The sequence below is a fragment of the Astyanax mexicanus genome, chromosome 1 (assembly GCF_023375975.1).
Source record: "Astyanax mexicanus isolate ESR-SI-001 chromosome 1, AstMex3_surface, whole genome shotgun sequence".
Classification (NCBI taxonomy): domain Eukaryota; kingdom Metazoa; phylum Chordata; class Actinopteri; order Characiformes; family Acestrorhamphidae; genus Astyanax; species Astyanax mexicanus.
Window position 1 is genome coordinate 21,719,378 of NC_064408.1, and position 24,854 is coordinate 21,744,231.

The 24,854-nt window shown below is 37.7% G+C and overlaps 1 protein-coding gene across 2 annotated transcripts; it reads right to left on the bottom strand.

Moving 5' to 3' along the window:
- Positions 1 to 2,540: 2,540 nt before the first annotated feature.
- mapkap1 (MAPK associated protein 1) lies at positions 2,541 to 24,118 on the bottom strand. Of its 2 annotated transcripts, XM_049474763.1 has the most exons (13): positions 23,786 to 24,118; positions 20,683 to 21,123; positions 16,001 to 16,090; positions 15,730 to 15,878; positions 15,102 to 15,274; positions 13,964 to 14,140; positions 10,310 to 10,419; positions 10,173 to 10,199; positions 6,992 to 7,099; positions 6,728 to 6,868; positions 6,417 to 6,554; positions 5,196 to 5,293; positions 2,541 to 4,541 (listed from the first exon to the last, which is right to left on the bottom strand). In XM_049474763.1, exons 2-13 carry the CDS (start codon positions 20,954 to 20,956, stop codon positions 4,419 to 4,421), a joined length of 1,608 nt encoding a protein of 535 aa, XP_049330720.1. In that variant the 5' UTR covers positions 20,957 to 21,123; positions 23,786 to 24,118; the 3' UTR covers positions 2,541 to 4,418. The 2 variants fall into 2 exon arrangements, with proteins under 2 accessions (XP_049330720.1, XP_022523491.1); XM_022667770.2 differs by lacking the exon at positions 10,173 to 10,199 and having other exon boundaries at positions 2,575 to 4,541.
- Positions 24,119 to 24,854: the final 736 nt, after the last annotated feature.

Consider the following 24,854-nt stretch of genomic DNA (forward strand, 5'->3'; position numbering starts at 1 on the left):
TTGCCTCATTCAAAAATGCAGTCCAGGCTGATCCATTCCTACAAACTTCAGCATAAACGGGTGGGGCTAATCAGCTGCAGGCATAAAAGGCAGTTATATAGGAATTATGTTAATGCATAAGTTTTAATGACATTACAAAATCTGTTTTTTTTTTTTGCAGTTCAGTTTTTAAATATGATTATATGAACTAAGGTGGAACGTTAAAGATTTGGAATGTACTCATACATTCATACATAAAATTTAGTCATGACACACACCTAGTTATTTCGGTTAAATCACAGCAGCCAGACATATTCCCAAGAAATATAAAGAGACAGTTAAATGAAGTATTTAATAATTGCCCAATCATGACTCACAATGTGCATACATCTGTGCTGAGCTGGATGACACTTGGATAAATGAATGTAGTGATTTATGTGTTAATGGCCTGTGTGAGTTAAGGGCACCATCTGGTGGCTTTTAGACGTAGCTCATTATCACATTTATTAATCAATAGCACCCCAATTTTTTTATTTTTTCTGCATTCAGTTACTAAAGCTCGCTGTATCAGGGTTGCAGAGGGTGCAGTGATGTTATGCAACTTTATTAATCCGATACATTCAACTGTGATTGGATGATCACACAGACGGATTATTGTAACTTGATTGTTTTTTTTCCCCCTAACCTAGAAAGACATTTTATAAACATTCCTACTCCACAACAGCAATCACAGAAGTAATTTTATTCCTATTCTTTTGCTGCCTTTGACTGTCTCATTCCTTCCTCCTGAATCTGATTTGGACCAGTTCAGAAAGCATGCAACACAAAAGTTTAATAACATAATATTATAATCGTAATTTTTCAAGCAATAAAAAAACAATTTCTACTCACTGTGAATCTTTAAGGATATTTTTGACATTATTGTTTATGTTTGCAGTATAGTTGCATGCACTTAATATTCTGCACTTCAGTACTGGGGTAGATTCTGTGGTATGGTATATAGGACTGTGCTATTTTTATGTTTTATTATTTATTATATCTTTTACACAAAATCAAATTGATTACTGTACTCAAATTGATTACTGTTTACAAAATGCACAAATGTTTACAAATAAAAATATATATATTTTTCACACTATAAGAAGCACTGGACTATGCGACTAAGCGTATTATACGTCACTAGTAAGGAACAAGAGTGTCGCCATGTTTTCCTTCTAATTCAGCAGGTCTTGCCCCTGGGTTGTGGTGGTGGGTAACTAAGTGAAGTAAAGCTAAGCTAACATAACTGTAATGTATATATTTATATATTAAAGTTTATTTGGATGAGCAAAACTCTTTTGTTTATTTACAGTAAACTTAGATTTCCAGATTTCCACTAAGGCTCAACACAGAAGCATTAGCATTAGAGGCTAACCGCTAGCAGCAGCTAGGGCTAGTAAACCAATACACTGGCCTCTGAATTGTGAAAGGGCTAGTGCTTAGCACAATTAGTGGGTAATGCTAATGCTGCTACAGCTTCGACGCTGGAGATCTAAACTAAAATCCTGTATAACAGTTTACTTCCACAGAGTGGCTTTACTGCTCCTTACAACCTGACTGGTAAAATTTATACATAAACTGCACTGGATTAAAAGGCGCACTGACGATTTTTGGAAAAAAATTAAAGATTTGAAGTGTGCCTTATAGTGTTTAAAAAAAAAATACAAAATATATAAAACTATTTTGTTGCAGTAGTTATATTCTTGGAATTTTTTTGTTTTTTCATATTGCCAGAAATATTTTTTTGTCTGAGAAAAACCTGACTTATATATTGTGATATTATTTTAGGAGCATATTGCCCACCCCTACCTCACACACTTCCCCTCTTGCACTGCACTAGGGAAGAACACAGTTCGAGAATAACGAGAAAGTTGAGATTTTCCCAATAATGAAATACCTGAATCATTTAAAATTCACAAAACCTGCGTTACTTAAAGCTCCACTAGGTAGGATTGAGATTTTGTGCTCGTGGGCTCCCCCTACAGTTGTAGAGTGTAATAAATGTTTCAGGCAGATTAGTTTCTCTTTCTCGTTTTCTGGCTTTCACAAACATATTCGGTCTCTTTCCAGCTTTTGCCAGAGTGTCTGTATGTTAGTTTGTAAAGAATGAACCAGTAGTCCTTGTAGAACTGTTAGAACTAAAGATCGGAAAGCAGGTCACAGTTCTCACGAGCGTTGGTCGCGGCCGCCTCGGAAAACTTACAGAGTCTGGTTTGAGCTCAGAGGAGCCTGGCCCAGAAACGAGAGCACCGCTATTCCTCCTATTACACCTCAATGGAGCGCTGCAGTGAGTTTCAAGCTGTAATTTTACTTCTTTAAAAAGATCAAAAATCAAGGAAATCCTACCTAGTGCTGCTTTAAGTACAATAGTGTTTTTGTAGAGCAGACAGACTTGTGGTTGTGGTTCCTCCTGGTGAAGGATCTTGTAAATTGTAACCCTGTGTTGCTGACCAGTCATGTAGTGTGTACAAAACATTAGGGAGAAAGTATTAACATTCGTATTAACAGTTCCCATCCCACTAAATGAAACACATTCATATTTAGCACATCATTTTTTTTAGTTCAGTCTTTAATTAGAAAATCTACTTATATAATACAGCAATACGCATACTGTAGCAAATATCGTTAATTCCATAGGTCATGTGATAACCCCCCCTCTATCCCTCCCCAGTCATGAAACCATTTCCCCATATAAATAAAGTTTTGTTTGAAATGTCTTTATGTAGCTCTTTTTTTTCCCATCACGGGAACTCTTTCTTCTGATCGAGCGAACAGCAATGCAGCGGCACAGAACACAAGTGCTTTCTCTCTCTCTTTCTTTTTTTCTTTGTTTTTCTTTCACTTTCTCTTTATTTCCAACAAACAGAAAAGAAAAAAGCCTAGACCAGTCAACACAACATGGCAGTCAGAAAACCTGAGTTCGATCATGAGTTTTGGATATTAACAAACACCCTGAATCCAGTTCACAACAGCAGCGTTTTGAGTTACATTATGTCAGTTTGTCCCCTCCCCTATTTGCTTGAAAGAAGAAAAAACAGGAGCGGACAAAGAAAGAAAATCATGTGGCGAACCTAGAGTATATTATTTTTCCTGTCATTAAAGAAAAGAGAAAAAGACTGTGAAAACTGTCATACATTCCCTAGATGCAGCCCGAAAGTACAGTCGGAACTGAAGTTCTGATTGGCCTGACATACAGTGAGTGGGTGAGTGAGTGCTTGGTTCAATATATTACAGTCTATAGATGCTACACAGAGGAGGAAAGCTGAGACCACAGGGGGAAAAAAACATGTAATAATTTAATTAGTCTGATAATTAAGTATCCGCTAACAACCCAGCCAAAATGATTGGTTCAAGGTTCCTGCCCAACCCAACCAAGACGAGCACAAATGTCTTTAAATTCAATAGATAAGTTGAACGTCGCACCCATTAAAACCATGCAACGTTGTCCGATCGAGTAGTACCAGGCACTAAAGAAAAATGGCTGAAAAGGGTTCATCTATACAAGTGACCCAGAACGTGGCAAAGGATGTTCCCTTTATGTGACAACGTCCCAACACTTTCAGAATAGCGTTATGTTTGATACAGTGGGCAACAGGTATAAGCTAGCTTGCTTGCTTGCTTGTTTGCTTTCTGTGGCTTTAAGTTGTTTAAGTCTTATGTCTGCTTAAACTTGGGTTCATTTGGTACACTTATGTATGTACAGTTCACTTGTAGGCAGTGGAAATAATGCATGTTTATATAAAAAAAATAATAAAAAAAGGAAAATGTCTTTGATACTGACTCTCGCACAGACAGCAGCTCGTCTGCTTTGTGCTTCAGAATCAATAACTGATGATAGCACACGTTCAGTCTGAATGATCAATCACTGTTCACGGCTCCATGCCGAAATGTCCCGTTTGATTCTTTTCTTTTTTTAATCTAATCCTCTTGTACATTCTTGATTGAAAGCAGAGTGCATCAGCACTCTGATATGGCTGAGAACTAACAGTCAAGTCAGTCCTTCAATATACAGCCCCCCCCCCCCCCCCTAAATAAGATGATTTCACCCTTGTGAAATTCAAAAATGACACTGAACCCATGAACCTAGTCGACCCCCAAAGTCTAGCTCATTCACTTCGTCTCTTACCTTCCTTTCCTCGCTCTCCTCCCGTCATATTATCTGTGCTCTCTGCTTGCTTTCTAAGCTTGCCTGCCTAATTCTTTACCTCCTACAAGGTAAAGGTTCATCATCCACTCTGGTCCTCACCTTCTCGCCTCCTCACCTCACTCTGTCTCTCCCTGATGTAATTCCTTTCCTTTCCTAACCAGGGTCTGTTCATAACCAGGATCCTTCTTGCTCTTCGTCATTCTCTCACGTGGTTCAGAGAGAGACTCTTTATCAGGGGTCTAGGCCACACATCCTACTGGCCGGTCTTCTTGTCTTTCTGGAAGCTGAAGCTGGTGCGCCGGCTTATCTTGCGCTGCTTCTGGGCAAAGTAGTCGGCTCTCGAGGTGCTGGCCCGAGACTCCAGGATGTAGTTGACCTAGACAAAAAAAAAAGAAATTAATATAGATTCAAAAAAAGCCAAAAAATTCAAATTCAAAACTATCTGGCTACAAAATGATGTAAATCAGTAAAAGTGGTAAATATATATATATTTGTATATAGCTGAAAGGCAATATACAATATATATCTCCATATTGTTTAGCTGAAATACGATATACAATATATCTTTTTATTTTAACTGAATGGCAGTAAATAATAGATGTTTCGATATCTTTAGCTGAATGGCGATATATATATAACATTCAGTTGTAGACGAACATGAGATAGAAGAGATGGAAAGATCAGTCAGCTATGTATCAATAGACAAACTGGGAGAAGTGAAATGCGAACCTTCAGAGTTAATTGGAACAAAACATTATCTATATTGAGATATACATTTATGATATTTTCTCATCTTATATCTCTTATGAAAACATATATCGATCATTTTTAAAAACCCAATATAATCAGCCAGCCCTAGTTCTAAACAAACAACATACAATGGAATTTAAATGTACAGGTGTGTTTTCTTATATTGGCAATTCAAATGTACAAATTGTATTTGGTTTAAAAAAAAAAAAAAAGGGGTGGTACAACAAATACATACAATATTTTGACACTACCGGAAGCTGGCAGTGATGTGAGATTTTACCTTAAGCACAATCTCGTTGACTGTAGCAGCATCACATTCGAAGCAGAGAGCCTTGTAGTCATGGTTGCTAAGATATGTCAGCTTAAATATTGCATGACCTGCAAGAACAGCAAGAAGACAATTACTGCACCTACATTACTCAAATACAACCTAAACAGAAGTAGTAAAGACGACCCTATGAGAGATACAATGCTATCTGAAACGGTGAATGAAATGAAAGTCTAGGAAAATGGTGCCCTCATATTCCTGTGGTTAACAGTGGTTAAAAAGGTCCAAAACTCAGTAAGTTTTGTCCTGTGCATTTTTTCTCTCTTAAATGCAACTGGCTCTTTAGACGTTTAAGGAAGCTTTTAAAAAAAGTTAAAATATAAATAATGCACCAACACTATTAAATAACAATGCTGGCTACTCAGAATGTACTGTTCTACTGACAAATTAAATAACCTCATTTGACAGAGCATGATGAATTATTGTTTTCTTTTTTGTTATGATTCCGTTATTACACACATTAATACAGCACTGTTAGCTCACTTGTTAAAAATTCTCAGAACATCATATTCAAGACTGCTAACACTATTTTTCCTAAGATAGGAACGCCTGCCCAATGATATCCTACACTGAATAGTGAGGACAGCTGAAGAAGATCATCAGGGTTTCTCTCCCCGCCGTCACAGCATCTACACCACATGCTGCATCCGCAAAGACACCAGCATTGTGGACGACCCTACCCATCCCTCACATGGACTAGTCACTCTGATGCCGTCTGACAGAAGATACTGGAGCATCCAAGCCTCCACTACCAGACTCTGCAACAGCTTCTTCCCCCAGGCAATCAAACTCCTCAACTCTCATCTCGTCTCTACTGTATTTCTTGTATTTATTGTGTTCTTGTTCTATTTTAAACAACTGGTTGCACGCTTGCACATTGTTGTCTATGTCGTACTGTTTGTCCCATATTACATTATGTTTCTGAAGGAAAGCAATTTCATTGCACTGTATTCTTGTACTCAGATGGATAATGATAAAAGCCTCTTGACTTGAAAGAAATGTACAACAGTTAAAAATGATGAATTGGGATGTTGTTGTTTGTTTGTTTTTTACAGCAAATCGAAAGACAGCCCTTCCAATTGTACAAAATGGTAGTAATTTATTCTTTATGCTGTTTGATGACATTTAGAAGGTCAACTATATTTCAATTAGTGCAATAAGACCAACACTCACTCGGACTCTTCTCCTCCACCAGGTCACAGGCACACAGCAGGTCTGAGTCTATGGAAATGGGCTTCTGTCGGATCCAAAACTTAGTGCTTGCCTTCTGATTGGTGACGGGGTCTATCTCCACTTTCTCACCTGATATACCTGAAAGGGTCCAGGATTGAAAGAATTGGGATACTGTTAACTTAACTGGATCAAGTGGAAACACTAAAATGTTAATAAAATGTCTCTCTCACAACACACACTAAAAACAATCAAGGTTTACATTTGGTTAGCTTTAGATATTAACAGTTAATATTTGGTAGCATTACTCTTACCTAGCTGAACGTCGGTGGTGAAGCGCAGCTTCTGGATCATGCTGACCTTAAAAGATTTGTAGTGATGACTGCTCAGCATGTCCTGTACCGTAGTGATGTCTATAGGGGGGTCCTCTTCTGAACTCTCCTCTCCTCTGGAACCTGTGGTGGGAAGGAGTGAGAGAAGAGAGAATTGTATTTGACAGGAAAACATGATTAGGGAATCTAGCTGCTCTCAGGTCTGTGCAGTCATAGTGCTTTTCTGACCACTGTACTGTAACTTACTGTTCTCTCGGACCAAACAGAACTCCAGCGTGCTCTGGGTCTCCAGTGTACTGTCCAGATCCACGGCCACATTCGGCTCTGTCTGCTTCTCCAGCCGATACATGGGGCCTGCATTAACACAACAGACACATACATAGGTGATTTATTAGTAAACAAAATAACGTATAATTTGTAATAATTGCATTTGGTCCGGTGTGCTCTTGAAAACACTTTAAATTATCCTACTTATTTATACTAAACAGCCTTTACTGCTCTGCACAATTTTTTTACACTATAAGGCGCAATGGATTGTAAGGTGCACTATCAATAAACATCAATTTTTTTTAGGTCTATTTTCATACACAATGCGCAAGACAGGATTATGAGGCACATTCAGCGACACTAGTAAGGAACAGGGGTATTGCCCTGTTTTCCTTCTAATGCAGCAGCAGGTTGAGACCTGTAAAGCTAAGCTAAGATAGATTAAGTATACAAAACTGTAATTCTATAAAAAAAAAATTAATAAATAGAAGTCAAACGAGCGCTGGATATTAATTACACTCAATTTCTCTCCCAAAAACTGCTTATATGGGCGAGTAAACTGCTTCCATTTATTTACAGTAAGCTTAGTTTTCCAGATTTCCACTAAGGCTAGCCGCAGTTAGCAGCTAATGCTGTTCGATAGAGCTACACTGAGGAACCCGGAGTGTTCCAGTAAGCCAGGGCGGTATTAGCAAGCGGTTCATCCCACGTAGCTTGTTTTAACACTGTAAACACGCAGACTACAGTCTGGTAATACTCATCTCTGAAAGGCAAAAGAGCTAGAGCTTAGTGTGGTTAGTGGCTAATGCTAATACTGCTCCAGTCTCGAGTCTTGGTGCTGGAGAACTAAACTGAAACTCCTGTATAACGCTGCACTTTAGCCGAGTGGCTTTACTGCTCCTAACTACCTGACTGGTAAAATTAATACAATAAGGCACACCGAATTATAAGACGCAGACAATTTTTGGAAAAATGAAAAGATTTTAAGTGTGCCTTAGAGTGCGAAAAATACGGTAGTTAAAGGAACACATGGAAAAAGTGCCATTTTTGTCTTTGGTAATTCAGAGTTTGAGCAGTCATTGAAGGACATGTTTTTCTTGACAAGCTGAGAGACTAAAACCTAAGCAACAGGATTTGTGTGACAGAGGGTTACACAGTTTTTACAAGCACTGCCCTGCCCGTTTCCTCAGTTACATTCTGCAGTTAACAGAGCGGCAAGCCTATAGCAGCCCCATTCTCTCTATTATAGGTCAGTGAAGCATTCCAATTCTGTCAATGATTGACAGAATCAGAATCAGAATGAGTGTGACAGAACGAGAAAGGAAGTCATTTTTTGCACAACACCATTTTTTTTTTCTTCTATTGTTTAATGAGTAATGATAGACTGCCTCAAAGTGCCTTACGGAGTCAGGACTTACTAACACCCATAACACGCCATAAATCTGACAGAGTGTATGGATTTCCCTGAAACCACCTAAGCACCAAGAGGATTCCTAAAAGGTTGCACAAGAATGACCCTCAACACAAACTCCCTACCACCACTTAAGATGATCTTAACACACATATGCTTTTAGGAAACTGGGCTCAGTTCACTTCTTCCTTTATACCTTCAGGAAGAAATCTTTTATTTATTTATCTGCCTGGTGAGAGGGTGCTTCTTAACATGCCTGGTCAGGATGTCAGAATAGATCATGAATGGATGGAGATGGAGGAGTATGAGGACCATTTCTTTAGTCTACTATTTGAATATTTTAGCTGTTTTAGACTTGGAATTGACAACAGTGGAAACATTTACATACCGGTATTACCAATAAGTTATGCAAGGGGCTTATTTGGAACAATGCCAATTATTTAGCAATGCAGTCAGCACTGTAGGTGACTCTTTACAGTGAAACAGAGATCTTCTCTATCTATTTACTTATCTATTCCGCTTCAGGAGAACAAAAGAAGGGAGATATTTATGGTGATAAAGATGATGGTGAGGAAAAAGGTGAAGCAAAGTCATCTTGTCTATGGACAAACAATCTATTATTAATGTAAGCGTAAAGAGAAACCGTGCAGACTAAAGGGACATACTGTAAACACACAGTTTACAATTACTCAATAATCTAATGCTTGTGTTTGAGAGATTTTTAAGCTAAAGTGTGTTCCAGCTGTTTGATCAGCAATTTGAAAAACGAGAGCAACAAAGAGAGCAAAGAGGAACATAATAAAATGATTTGTGTATACATCCACCAGAGGCTGTACTACCAAGAGGACAGAGCTGGTTACTCTTCTGATATCCTAAGCAGAAAAAAATTAAAACAGGCCTATAGTGGAGTGACAAAAGTATTTACCTTTTTTATTTTAATTAACTTATCATGTTTGTCACACCGTAAAAGTTTCCAGTTGAGAGAAGTAAGCTGTACAGGGCTACAGGGCTTCACTTTTTGCTAATTTATCAAAAGACCATCTCTCGTTCTGTATGCAAACTTCAACACACGTTACTTACATAGTAGTGCTAAAGTAAATTTATGAATAATGTAGCTGTAGAAACATACATTTACGGCTAAAACTGCACTCCTAAGGTACAAGTATGACTATAAAAGCACTGCTGAGATAAAGGTATTATAGGAATTGCACTACATTCATAATTATAATAGCTCTACTAAGGTAAATGTCTACAATTGTGCTGCTGATGTACATTTATGATTAGAAAAGCACTGCTAAAGTGAAATGACTAAAATTGCACTGCTGGGGTAAATGTGTGATTAGAATAGTCCTGCTGAGGTAAATGTATTGTACTTGGTAAAAACAAAAAAACAAAAGCTAAATTAATAAAAAACCTGCATGAGCATATATGTCACATAATGTCAGAATGGGCATGAGTAGGTTTACTTACCAACTTGATTATTTTAAGGAATCTGTGTTACCTGATAATGGTATACTATGGTAATACTATGGTAATCTGTGGATACTAAACATCATTCACCCACTGATTACATTTTGGAGAAGTGGGAACGCTACATAAACATATGATGGGAAGAGGCTTTATTCAATGCTACATAGATCTATTCACTATGACACTTTAAAACCTGCTGAACTCCAGGCGCATAAATGACTACAGAAAACTCTAAAAACTACTGAATCAGAATGCTCTAGTAAGAGCCAATAAGCTTACCTTGACATCCAAAATCTGTGGCAAATACTTGTTTGGATAGAAAGGTATTGAGAAAGGGTATAGTTTAAGAACAGAATGTGATTCAGAAAGTTCCAGAAAATTATGGAACATGTGAAGCTACCTATATGAGCTCTTACCTGATCCCTTCTGCGAACCTTTCCTCTTCTTCAGAGCTTTTTGCAGAATCTCCTTCATGGTTACTTTTAGACTGTCCACTGGGATGAGGGAGAAACCATGGGCAGCGTTTCTGTGGGGACAGAAAATTTCAATTACTTAGAGACCTCTAGATTGCCTAGTCCCTGTTGAGAAGTCCTGCCAACAGAAAGGGACTCTCTTTAAATCTACTGGCACCATGAGCAATATATACACAAAAAAAAAAAAAAAAAACTTTACTGATCTGTGCTCTATAGAATGATTATGCTCCATCCAGTACTTTTGGGGTGAGTTGGCTAGTTGCAGATGAATTGAGGTGTTGATCATACAACAGCCTGACCTCACTAATGCAATCAAATCATCAAAACAGCAATTCCAACCTTCCCTGGATAGTAGCAACAATTACTCTTCTTTAATACCCTTGATTTTGAAAGACACTAGAAATGAGCGTGTGTCCCAATACTTGTCAGTATAGCGTATGTGATTTATAAATCAGCTGAGGATACAACACTCAGACACTACTGGCTTGATGGGAACTGGAGAACAAGACATTGTGCTTGATTAAGTTTAAATAGGGCCCTTTCTCAAATATATATTCTAGATGATTAGTGTATCAGAATTGGAAGTTAGTGTTCTCCTCAAAGTGCATATAACTATTTGATGATGATGAAGATATGGCTGGCTTTCCTTGATCTATAGGAAGTGAGTGTGAGCCTTCACTCTTCCAGCACTGGTAGGATCACTTGATAGCATAGTCCTCCAAGCTAGTGGGTTAGAAATGGAAAAGAAACGGGGGGAAAAAATACCACCTTAATTGACTGGTCCCTTTAAAGATATAGGAACTTAAACACTTTTTTTACTTACACCAAAGCGAAAAAAAAAAAAAAAAAACTATCTATTAGTATTTGCCTAGGAAAGCTATGAATGTTGGTTTTAACTTTGCTTAGGACTTTCCATTTCAGTACACCAGGAGCCTAAGCCTATTTAATAGGGGTGGGAATCGATTACTATCTCACGATTCGATTCGATTCCAATTTTGGGGGCCACGATTCGATTCAAAATCGATTTTTGATTCAAAACGATTTGAATTATAAATATTTCTGCTTCTGGCTTATGAATCTTATTGAAAAAAAAACCCTCCATAATATACACTGGTCCTGGAGCAAGTAATGTGTTACAAAAACAATAAAATGTGCAGGAATGTGGGTCCTCAGTGACAGAGGAATCACTGGGATATCACAATGACGTTAATGAACAATAAATAAATAATAAATAACACTGCTTTATTACCAGGCTACTAGCGGTGGTGTGTAGGTGACGCTGCTGGGCTGATGTGATGATAGCAGTGGAGCGCTAAAGTTCAGGAGCAGCTGCTGATTAACTAGTTAATTTAATGTCGTTGTATTTCTTCAGAAAGGGAGCAGGAGGTGGAGAAATTAATTCATATTGTCCATTCCTTAATTCCTCTGTGATGAGGAGCTGAAATTAGCTCTGATTAGCTTATTGTTATTTTTCCGTTCCGCCTTAAATGCTGCAGCCCGCAGCCACCTGTAGCGTTATTTAAGGTGGAACTGGAAAGTTAGCTTGTTAGCTAGCTAACAGTTACTGAAACTAACTACTAGCGATCTTTTTTATGCTTGTTATGAAGCATTCTGCCATAAAACATTAAAACTACACGTTAATCTAAGGTAATATAGTGCTTGTTCTGCCATCTTACCGGTGATTCTCAAACACCCACTACGCTCTGTGTGGGTCTGGAAGACCTCGGTTTGAAGGGACAAGCGGGTTGCCAGGTCCAACAAAAATACCCAGCCCAAAATCAGTCCAAAACCCGCCCCTCAGAATCGATTTTGGGACATTTTAAATCGATTCTGAATCGTAGTAAATGAGAATCAAGATTCTTATGTGAATCGATTTTTTGGCACACCTCTACTATTTAACCTTATTTGTATGATACCTAAAACCAAAAAGGGCTTTATGAGGGCATATTTAAATATTTAAATGCATGCCACGGTCGCAAATACTACTACAGCACAGAACATCAACATCAACAACAACCCAGGGCTATGAACACAGGGCTTCCACTGAGCTCACTTGTCCACTTCTATTTAGCAGACCTGACCCCATTGCCGTGGGCGAGAGCTTCTGACAGCCTCGTACGGCAGTGTTTATTCCAGGCCTCAGAGGCTGAAAGTCCAACAGGAGAGGACAGACCCCCGATGGCCCACCAGCAGCTAAGCACTGACCCAGCTGTGTCACTGTCTCATCAGTGGGGGGCATAAAGGTGACGGAAGGAGAGCAAAAGCCCAGCAGAGTGAATGTCAGTCCATAGCAGAAAACAGAATAACAAAAAGTACTGGGCAATAGGATGACATTTATCATTATTCTTTTTGTGATAAATTACATATTAATATGCCCCAATATGGTTTCTTGTGAGTATTGTGGGTACTGCTTTTTCACAGGACATGTGACTTGCAGTGCTGCTTTCTCTGCCTATCAGATCACAGTGGAGGCGGAGCTATCAGTTTCATTACTGGCAGGAAGCACCGCAGAAGAGGGGAGGACTGACAGCACACAGACAGGTCACTGTTATGCTGACCTAAATAGGATACACATCTATTAAGAGAGTTTCTTAAATTAATTAATCTGGTAATAATTTAAGGCTTTACGTGAAAAAAAAAAAAGAATTAATAGCAGTTTTTTTTTTAACCAAACATCAAAAATAAACCAAGCACAAAAATAGTGGTCCAGCATAGTATGACAATGTTTAGCAACCCTCCAAAATGTGGCATCATTGAAAATAATCAACTGACACACTTTAGCTTGCCACAGGTGCATCACACTGTCATGCAAATCAACATAACTGTCATCAGTTTGGTTAGTAACGTCTAGCTGCTGTTGGAACAAAAACATGCATCTCCACTTTTACATTTTTGTATCTCTACAATGAGAATCTGAAAGTTTTTCTTTTTTCCCATAATTTTCATCCCATTTTCTTCCCAAATTACACGGCCAATTACCTAACCCACTCATTGGGACTCCCCCTATCACTAGTGCTGCCCATACACCAGGAGGGTGAAGACTAGCACATGCCTCCTCCAATATGTGAAGTCAGCCACCGCTTCTTTTCGAACATTGCCGAGTAGCATCACAGCACATACGATTTGGTTCTCATACATCAGCTAACAGATGCCTTGTGCTGAGCGACATAACCCTTTGGAGTGAGAAGGGGAAAGAGCACCATCTACCCACCCAGCGAGAACAAGGCTAGTTGTGCACTCTCGGGGCTCCGGCAGCTGATGGCAAGCTACATGAACGAGATTTGAACCAGCGATCTCCCAATCACAGTGGCAACGCCTTAGTCCGCTGGACCACTCTGAGCCTTTTAGCTGTGTCAAAATGTCACAATGAACCAATAAAAACACTACAAAAATTACTTTAAGAACTGAGTGGTTTTTTGCATGACAAAAAAAGCTGCAGCCATCCAAGTACACAAACAATGTTCCCATCTCAGCTCTGTGCTTTTTACAATACTACCTACAATAAACTGTCCTGTAATGTCTGACACATATATATGAACTACACAACAAGCATAACATATGTACTACACAACAAGCATAATCCTGGGAATTACTCACATTCTGACAAAAAGCGACTGCTTGGGTCCCAGTCCTGGCGATGAGTATTTCTCCACAAGGGCCAGCGTGCTGAAGCCAAACTTGTGGATGGGTTCATTGGAATCCAGAGGAGGGAAATCTGTGTCCACCTCTCCATCATCCTCAGCTATGTGGAGGCAGTATGTGTTTACGTTCTCACTGTAGAGACAAAAAGAAGACAAAGCTATTTCAGGCTGGCATATATTTTCCAAGCATTTCATGGGCTTTTATATTAAACATTTACAACAGCCATTATTAAATTCTGATCATTCTGAAGCAATTCAAAAGTGAGAAAGTTACAACTCAGTAAGAACAAATGTCACCAAGTATAGCCTAAACAATTCCATTAAGTACTTACTCAAAAAACAGTTTAATTTCTGCTTTTTACATTTTTATTCATGCACTGTTTAATATAGTATGTGCAAGACATGGAAAAAACAGCAAATATAAAAAATAGCGAAACATTCCATAATTTCAAACATTTTGCATCAAATATATATCAAAGGATCTTAAAAGGAATTTTTTTTTTTTTTTTTTTTTTTTTTTTTTTACATTAAAGAGAAAATAGACTATTCACTTGACTTTACACTTGATTCTTAACTGTTTGTTTAGGCTGCCATGCAAATGTGTGTGTGGCCAGAGAATATGATATGGAGTCTGGTAACAAATGCAACAGCAATGTTATTTTCTATTGTATTTTGTTTATTGTTAATGTGTAAGGTTTGTGCATTGCTGCCTGTCATGAATGCAAATTAAGTGCATTTCGCACGTGCATAGCCAAGATAGCAATGAACGCCTGACAGTTGACTGTATTCTGGGTTTTAATCAGTCAGTGGCGCACCTGTATTTTCCATTGCCAACATATTAATATGCCAGAAATTTACTTGAACACACCTCACTTCCAGCCACCATGTTCCCATCAGCGTAGATATATTCACAAGCCCCGTACTATTTAAAAGGCCCAGGTGCAAAGCATGAAAACATACTGTTGACGGGGTCCAAGATAGCAATGAGTATTACGTTGCGCAGAATGTAGGGTAGGGTCTATACTATATCTGCTTAGCTGTAAGTGTTGTGCAGTGTTGTATAGTGTTCAGTCTTCACTGAGGTCACCACTTACTTGAGTTTGGGTTCACGGCCCTCACTGGTGTATTGCCAGCAGATAAGGCCGATGAGATCGTGGACCCGTGCATTGGCCATCGTGACCACCATCATAGGATGTAACTTCTCCTGGGCAGACTGCATCGAGAGGTAGACGTCTATTTTTTTGGTTGCTGTTGTACCTACATGGCCCTGTACAAAAACAGTAAGACACAAGTTGTTTGACATGGTTATTAATAATGAATGATGCATAATGCATGAAATCTGGTCACGATTTTGATTAGACAACTGGACTGGTTAGTGCCCAAGAGCCTCTGACTGCTTTGTGGTCTAAGCCTTAGGCAGAGCTCAATAATATTAAGATGAATTACTAATCAGTACAGTGATTTATCAGTCTACTCATGCTTTAGGATAAACTTTGGAAATGTGCAAAAGTGGGCAAAAAAAGCCATTTGTTAACTTCAACTTTACTAAAATTGTTAGTAAACAAGCATCAACTGTCAGGTGGTACATATTCCACTAGGAAGGCACGAGTAACTGTATATTCAATGCAAGTGATTGGGACAAAATACAAAGAGCATATCATGTACTAATTTCAAGCATTCCCAATACTTGTATATTCTATTACATTTTAACCATGTTCATACCTTGCCATCAAATTTGGAGTACTCATTGAATGGGTTGTTGAGCTGCTGGGGGCACTGCTCTAGCCGCAGAGAAAGGGTGGATTTGGTCCCTGTACATCGAGGTCTGTCCTTAAAGTCCTTCTTTTCAAAAAGGGACCCCAAGTCTTCAGCTGCAGAGATTAGGAGATTTAGATTGAACAGATAGAGGTCAAAGGGCAATGTGTAAGGAATGAGATTAAATGTTATTACATCTGTACAGGCTGAAAAAAAATAAAATCAGAGAGGAGCTTACCTGACTGAGATGATGACCTCTCTTTCCACTGTACATTTTTACACTTGATCTGGTTCTGTCGTTCTTTCCTTAGTCTCTCCAACCTTTGAGCTTTTAAAATGCAGATAATACAGTTATTACTAAAGACGATCAGATCCTAAAAGGCACAAACAGGTCTGACAGTCTGATTATACATCATATACATCAATTATACATCATAAAGCATTTCTTTTCCAAGCACATAAAAGGCTTATAGATGAAACTGACCACATATTGCAATAATGGAGGAACATTGTGTCTCTATAAGAGAGAAATTAAATATATTGTAGTAGTTTGAAGATCTTAGTTTGAAGTAGTTTTACTTCTTTGCAGCTTGTAAAGGGTCACTCATTCTTATACTTCATTGTAATCATAGGCTTATGTTAATCTTTATTCTTGATTTTTGTAAAGTAATTATGTTTAATAACTGTAAATGGAGATCTAGCTTATGTTTTGCCAGTTCCAACAAAACTGGTACCCAAACTAAACAAACAGGTGACACTTCAGTGGACTGGTTTTAACATAAACAAAGGCAAGTGCAGGAACATCATCAGGATAAGGTTACATTGTTAGAAAAACAAAAGGGTAGTTCAGTTTCTAAACACATATCAAAGCTGATGACCTACCAATGACAACACAGTTTAGCATCTTTCAATAAAACATGGTTCAACCCACATCCAGAAAACCATTTGAACACATAATTAAAGATGGAAATGTACACTTGTAGAATGGGGAAAATAAATAAATAAATAAATAATTATGAAAGGAAAGTTTTGCCACGGTGTCATAAATTAAAATACCGCTGCAAAACTTTATATCCAAAAATTGCAAAATGTTGGACTTTATAATAAATAAAATTTTCTGGATTGAAACTACTGTTACATACTGTATGAAATGTTCATAAAACATAGTATTATGTAGCGCAATATTCTTTCACTCAGTCACGCACTTCTGACAATTTTGTGTTGGAATACACTTTTGAACCGTTGTTATGTTTCCATCCATAAGTGATATTTGCACACAATACGCAGTATGTCTTATACAAATATGTCAAAATATATGACAAAAAAACATTCCTGTGGTGGTCAATCAATAACAACAACAAAAAAAAGAAAATAAATAAATAAATAAATAAATAAATAAAGCACACACACACACACACACACACACACACACACACACACACACACACACACACACACACACACACACACACACACACACACACACAAAAAAGTTCCTCACTACTATAACACTTGTTGGCTGTGCTTCCAGCTACTTCATTAGCATCAGAAAACGGATAAATATACAACATAATTCAGTACACTGTACTTTTTATATTTGATCAATAATAAATTGTGGTATTTCACAAAAGGAAAAGAGTATAAAGTTTGTAAAAAAAAGTAGCCACTTTCTACACCGAAGAACTATATACAGATGCATCTCAAAATAAGAGACCACTGCACCAGGATTGGCATAAAGTTATCCAAAAGCAGTGTGTAAGACTGGTGGAGAAGAACATGCCAAAATGTATGAAAACTGTGATTAGGAACCAGGGTTATTTCATAAAATATTGATTTCGGACACTGACTTGTGAAAACTTCACACTAGACCCTAAGCAGCTTGGACTGTGTGCCTGAATTAAACTTACTAAAATAAAATAAAAAAGTAACTTTTTAATTATATTCTAATTTGTTTAGATGCACCTGTAAACAAATAAGATATTTTAAAAAGAGATAATTGGAACTATTACTAAAATACTTACAGACTGGTAGATTATTCAATAAATCAAAAATGTGCTCGGCTAAATAGGCTGTTTTTTCTATATATGAACAATATTTACAATATTATACAATATTACAATATTAAACCTGACTTAAACCTGAAGTTGTAACTTAAACCTGAAGTAAATTCCAATGCAATCTACTAATGCAGTGTACTATATTAACTCACTGAGGATTGGTCTCACACCCTTGTCTATCATTGCTTACCAGTAGGCTCTGGCCTCACGAAACTCTCTTCATCTCCTGGAGGCAAGTTGCTCAGATGTTTCTCCAAAGGGAAAAACGATTTAACATGGAACACTACCCAACAAAACATCAACCCAAAGACAAGAGCACAGCCAGTGCAGCAAAGTCATGGACTAGATTAAATCTTTTAATCAAAAAAAAAAAAAAAGAAAAAAAAACTTTTTGGGAAAAAGGAGCAGAGAATGCACCTCTCTATAAAGTATACCAATATATGAAGAATCTTGGATTTGCTCATTCCTGTGAAAGCCAAATGACACAACTTTATAGAAAGAATAGGGTACTCCATAAAGTACAAATCCAAGATTTTGCGTTCTGAAAGAAATAGACTAGACGGACCAAGGAATGACGGACCGAGGAACTACAGCAGAAGGTTCTGTCCATGCACTTTGAACATCAGCTCTTTCTGATTTCAGATCTTCTTTGAAGGTCCCCACCTTCATCATACCACCCTCACAACACAGCCCTTACAACTCACCTGACAGGAAAACACTTTAAGGACAAGAAGTATCAACATGAAATGATGATACTTGATATAATGACATGTGTTTGTGTGCCAAACCGAGAAAGAAGCTGAGCAGAACTTGTTTGTGGATGTGTTTTAGAAACTGTGATAAAATAATGCCAAGTGGACACTACACAACTTTCCAAATCTGACTAGACAATTTGATAAATGGGCTTGCAATGCAACTCAATTTTGCACCAAGCTAAAAAAACATTTTTTAACAAAAACATTTTGGTACAAATTCTGTAGTGTGCACTCTACATTACAAGCTTATACTAAATACAAAAAGATGTATGCAATCTGCATTTTAATCAAAGTGGGGGATTACTTGTAAGTCACAATATCCTTGTGACAGAGATGCATGTAAATATTAATGCATTTCATCTTTATTACTCTGCATACAGTGTAGTAAAAGTTTTTTTTTACTTCTTCTGACTCTCTGTTTTTGCTTATGTCACACTGAGCATCTTGTTCTTTTCCCAACATACCATAAATACTTCAACAATATTGGTTTACTGGCCGGTTTATTGGTTTACTGGCCGGTACCAGTATAATTCAGATATCAATGTGCTTCTTTAATTGATTTAAGTAATGTTTACATTTAACAGGGCTGGTACTAATTAAGCCAGATGTGTTTAGATCAAATCATCATCATCCCAATTATCAACTAAATGTGTTTAAGTAATTAATTCACAGGGCCATTTTTCCTTCCAATAAATGAAATGATCATTTAAAATCAGCAATTTTGTTACACAAGGTGCTGCTGTTGTATATATTTATTATATGAGTGTGATGAATATGCAAAAAAAGAAGAAGAGATCAGAAGAGGAAAGTACTTTTTCACAGTATGGCTGTGCCTGTATGCTATTTTAATTCACTGTGCAGCATTTAAGTTAGATGTCAAATGAGAGAAGTCTGGTTTTAACCATGTCAGAGGAGAAGAAGAGGCGTTTAGTGTAGTGAGAAATGAGAACCGAGATGCACTGATAACAATACTGAAAGCAACCGTAGAATCATAATAATATCAAATGTAATCATTATAAGCACTGAACAGATTAGTTTAACAGTTTTCAAACAGATATTTATTGATATTGTAAGAGATTGTATTGTTTTGATTGTTGTGTGATATCATTGTTATTGTGGGCTATATCTCATCATAATGTATCGTGAAATGTCCTGTGATTCCCACCTCCCTAATTCAAGGCTACAGTGCCTACTATATTTGCAGTTTATTTAGTTTACTGTATTTAAACATCTATAGAAATAATTGCTATAGTTTTCTTTGATGTTAATCCAGGTAGATAAAGCCCCAGTTTCCAGATTTTAGAAATGTTTATACATCAGCATTGATATATGAGATATACAATTTATTTGGCCTTAATTCAAGAAATGTTGAGGCTATTTCAAATGGCGGCATTATGGAGAATTTACTATTACTTTTTTCTAGGACTCCCCCACAAACAGCAAGTGTAATTAGCTCTCTGAGCCTGTCTTAAAGGACACACTTTACACATGTATTCTTGGACAAGCAGTGAGATCAAATAATCAGATTGTATATGCCAGATATGGTCTAAGGCCAGAGTGGAAACAACCGAAGCTTTATTCTCTCTGTTGGTGCTTTAAAGTTTGGTTCTCAGTAATGCACAATGCACAAAAAAAAGAAAAAACTATTTGTATCAGTGCATCTCTGAGACAGAGGCAAAAGTTTTATTATGATTTAGCAGGATATTAGGCTTAATCATGCCATCCACATAGACTGATTCATAGCAGTAAGTCAATCTGAGCAAGTTTATTTCTTATTTAGTCACACCAAGCTATTCAACATACACACAAAACCAGCATTAACCCACACCCAAATCAACTTGAGATTAATTATTGATTGCAAGGAAATAAACCATCATTATCCGGAGGGAGGAGCATGATTACTCAGTTTACAACAAAAATAAATGCCAACATTATGACACTAATTTGCAAGAGATTTCATTAATGTATTTTACCTATTATCCTCAATTCCCTTTAACCAGCATCAACTTGTATCAAAGCACACCAACAATGTTTCCCCAATGTTACCCATATGCCAATGCCCTAGATTCAGGACCCAGCACACTCTGACTATCTACACAGCCGCTTACCTGTGTTGGAGCGCCGACGGATTCCAAAGTCCCAGCTGGACGTGATGTCCATCGATTGAGAGAGGTCACAGGCCTGACCGTCTCCACTAACACTCCCATCCCCTAACACCCCCCCCATTGATACACTGCCAGTAGACACGGCAGCCGAATGGCACTTCTCTAAGTCCACGTCATGATCAATCAGCACCATCTCACACATGCCCGAGTCATCACTGGTTACATGGGATTGCCGGATGTGGGCCAGTATGATGGTGGGGTTGTCAAGGAAAGCCATCCTGTGTGGCAACTCCTGCTGCCACCCTCCACTCCTCACGCGCTCCTGTTCACGTGGGGGATTCTCTGGCACTTAACTGAGATCTGAGGCTGCTCCTTCTTCAACAGTGACACCCTCTTCCTTTTGGGTTTGATTGTTGCTCTCTGTGGTGGAGCATGTGTGCCTGCCTGCGAAAAAGAAAAATATTCAACATTTAATTTTATGAAATGTTCATACTTATTATAAATGCCCAATTTTAGTTCGGGTCATCCGACACTAGCTGCTTTATAAAAAAAAAAAGAAAAAAAAAAGTATGAAGATGGGCATCATACCTATTGGTAGACACTTACCCCTAGCCATTATTAAATGTGCATTATTAACAAAGAAGCTTGTCATATTCTATTATGATCTGTGTTCAAAATGTCAAAGGATCATTATCTTAATGCTCAAGTGATGCCAAGTTTGTTCTTCTTCAAGAATACATGACACAAGAGTTGTCATTATAATACTTTAGAAAAACTTTAGCCAAGCGATTTGGGGAGCTAAGGCTTATGAACATTCCATTGTATTACTCCACACTTTTTACAAAGGTTGTGAAAGGTCAGATCAGATAACCTTAAAGGTCAAGTCAACTTCTGGTTTTCAGATGCTAAAAACAGAAATCCAACACTTCTAGCACTGAATCACAACCATAGTTTGTTATAAACAATGCAAAGCACTCAAAATAGAATAGAATACAATGCAGGTAACTGGCACTTGTTGAACTACAAAAAATAAAGCAGCATTACAGTACTTTTACATCACTGCCAAAAAACAAATGCACACTTCAAGCATAACTTAAAAACTGATAGACACAGCCCAAATTTCTGAGGCAAAATATCATCCAGAACTAGCAAGCCAGAATAAGAGCATATTTTGGAGTCAATATATATTAATATAATTATTATAAACATTCATAACCCAATAATTCAGTTTTGAAAGCAAACAAATATTAATTAATTATTAAAACTTGTTTAACTAAAACTTGGAAAATGTGCACACAACAGATGATGCACTCTTACAACAGCTCACGCCCAGAGACAACATGACAACAAGCGTTAGCTAGCCTAGCTAGCAGCTGTTAGCTTAAAATACATATGCAAGTTCACAGGCTTGCTTTAACTAAGAGCCCAGTGGTTAGCTGGCTATCTTTATTTTGTATTTTTATTACATTTAACGTTATTGTCTTTATTAACAGTTTTTTTAGCCTTGTTCCTAATACTGCTAAGATTAGAAAGCTAAAACAGCAGGCTGGCTAGCTAGCTTTGCTAACTAGCTACTAGGCAAACAGCTGAATGTGAAACTGAATGTAGCTAACTGAACTCATCAGTTGGTGTGTGTTAACGTTTGATCTACACGTTTGTCCAGTTTCCCAGCTGAACGTCCCCTCAACTTTTTTAACCTACAGGTCCAACATGCACACAAACAAATGTAGCGAGCTAATGCGGGTAAGTTAGCTAGCTTTGGGACAAATAGCAAGATGTGAGACTGTGCTAGCGCTGGGTGGTTAGCTAGAGTTAGTTAGCTAGCTTATCGGGGTGTTTAGAAGACCAGGCCGAGGAAGTAGAAAGCAAACAAAGGGTTTTGTACCTAGATAACTAACTATCTAACTTAACTAACTACTAACTGCCTGAATAACTCTGTGTATAGTTGAGGCAGCTGGTAACCTAGCTAGTTAGCTTACAAAATCCTGGGAAGGAGTTTTAGCTACTTCACTCAAAACTTAAGGTTAACTAGCTAGATAACTAGATATACAGCTAAACAACACACTGGTTAGAAAGATAGGGTTAACTAAGTTAACCCACGCTAGCGTTAAATAACAACTGCTAGCAAACAACGCTATTTTATCTACATCAAGCCTACACCAAGCCAAGCCACTAGATGAGCTAGTTAGCTAGTTCATCTTTTTTTGTAAACAAATGTTAGCTATGGCTGCCTAGTTACGGCTTAAAACACAGCTACTAGCTAACCTAGCTAGGTTAGCTAATGCTAGTTTTAAGTTAACAGGGCTTGGTCTTATGCTATTTAGCAAACTAGCTAGCTAACGGTAGCTATATTAACTTGTGTACTGACCCAGCATTGCTAGCTAGATACCAACTGCCTGGATGACTGTGTACAGTTGAGGCAGCTGGTAACCTAGCTGTTATAGCTTACAGGAGTTTTAGCTACTTTTGACATGGATTTGGCAGCTAAGTTTCTTTTGGGGTAAAGGTTAACTAGCTAGCTAACTGCATATAACTACAGATAAACATATATGTTAGCTACACAACACATTAGTTACATGGTTAGGGTTAACTAACTTAACCCTGCTAATCACGTTAAATAACAGCTGCTAGCTAGCTAGGTTATTTACACCAAGCCTCCAGCAGAACCGCCCAGTAAGTTGTAGTTAACTAACCAAAAGGTAGGTAAGGGTATCTATTAACAAAGTCCTGGGATGTTTTTGTAGCGTAGGTAACCCATGTAACTTAACTTAACGTTACTCTGTGGACCTGGATTAGTTAGCTTATTTACCCATATTTAGAAGAGGAACACGCTCACACAAAGCCACTAGATTAGCTAATCTAGCTAGCTAGCTAGCTACTAAAATTGCTGACATTTTTTGGTAAACAAATGTTAGCTATGGCTGCCTAGTTACAGCTTAAAACACAGCCACTAGCTAGCTAGGATTGCTAGCTAGCTTCTAGATAACAGGGCTTGGTCTAACGCTATTTGGCAAGCCTATCTAGCTAGCTACTTGTCTACTGACCAAGCCTAGCTAGCTAGCCAGTTAGCTAGCTAAACAAACCAATGTTAGCTAACGTAGATTACCTTCATGCATTCCCAGACCGACTGCTGAATATATCCACACTCTGTAACAGCAGGAGTACAGCCATAGCTGCTAAACGCCTCGTCCCATCGCCTCTCATGTGTATCATATACTCTCAGTAATAATACAGCATTTCCTCTGTTGTTATCACAGCTAATGGTAGGGGCTAGCTATTTCCGTCAAGTTTACCCTCGTACAGGAAGTGTAATGCATCAACGAGACGCGCAGGAACGCCCTCTGGGGAGCACGAGAAAAGCCCACCCTACTGTACTGTACTGTACTGTAGCTACTTCACTACACACTACTGAAGTGTACAGTAAGCTTGCTGCACTGCACTGCTGCTGATAGTGATGTAACAGTGCTGCACGTGGGCTCCACTTCTCATTTGATGTTTTCTTTCATTTTATGCTCATTCCAATGTCCAGCTCATCATAAATCACCCATCTCAGTTATGTTTAGGTCCAGAGACTGTGGAGGACAAACACCTTTTTCATTTCTTTAATATTAATATACAATGTAGAAAATACATGAAATAAAGAAATTAAAAAAACATATTCAGTGTCCAAAGTTTTAACTGGTAGCTACTCAACACTACTCTCTCAACACTGATAGCTGTCTAAAATGTATGCAGCTCTTGGAAAATAAGAGACCACGTCAGTTTCTGAATATGTTTCTCTGATTTTGCTATTTATAGGTAAATGTTTGAGTAAAATGAACGTTGTTGCTTTATTCTATAAACTACAGACAACATTTCTCCCAAATTCCAAATAAAAATATTGTCATTTAGAGCATTTGCAGAAAATTAGAAATGGCTGTAATAACAAAAAAGATGCAGAGCTTTCAGACCTCAAATAATGCAAAGAAAACAAGTTCATATTCATAAAATTTTCAGAAATTCAGAAATCAATATTTGGTAGAATAACCCTGGTTTTTAATCACAGTTTTTTGCATCCTTGCATGTTCTCCACCTACAGTTATTAAACAAATGGCACCCATTAAATCCCCATTAAAACCTAAATTAAATCTCTTTTAAAATAATTTAAATCATTTGAAGTAAACAATCATATTTTT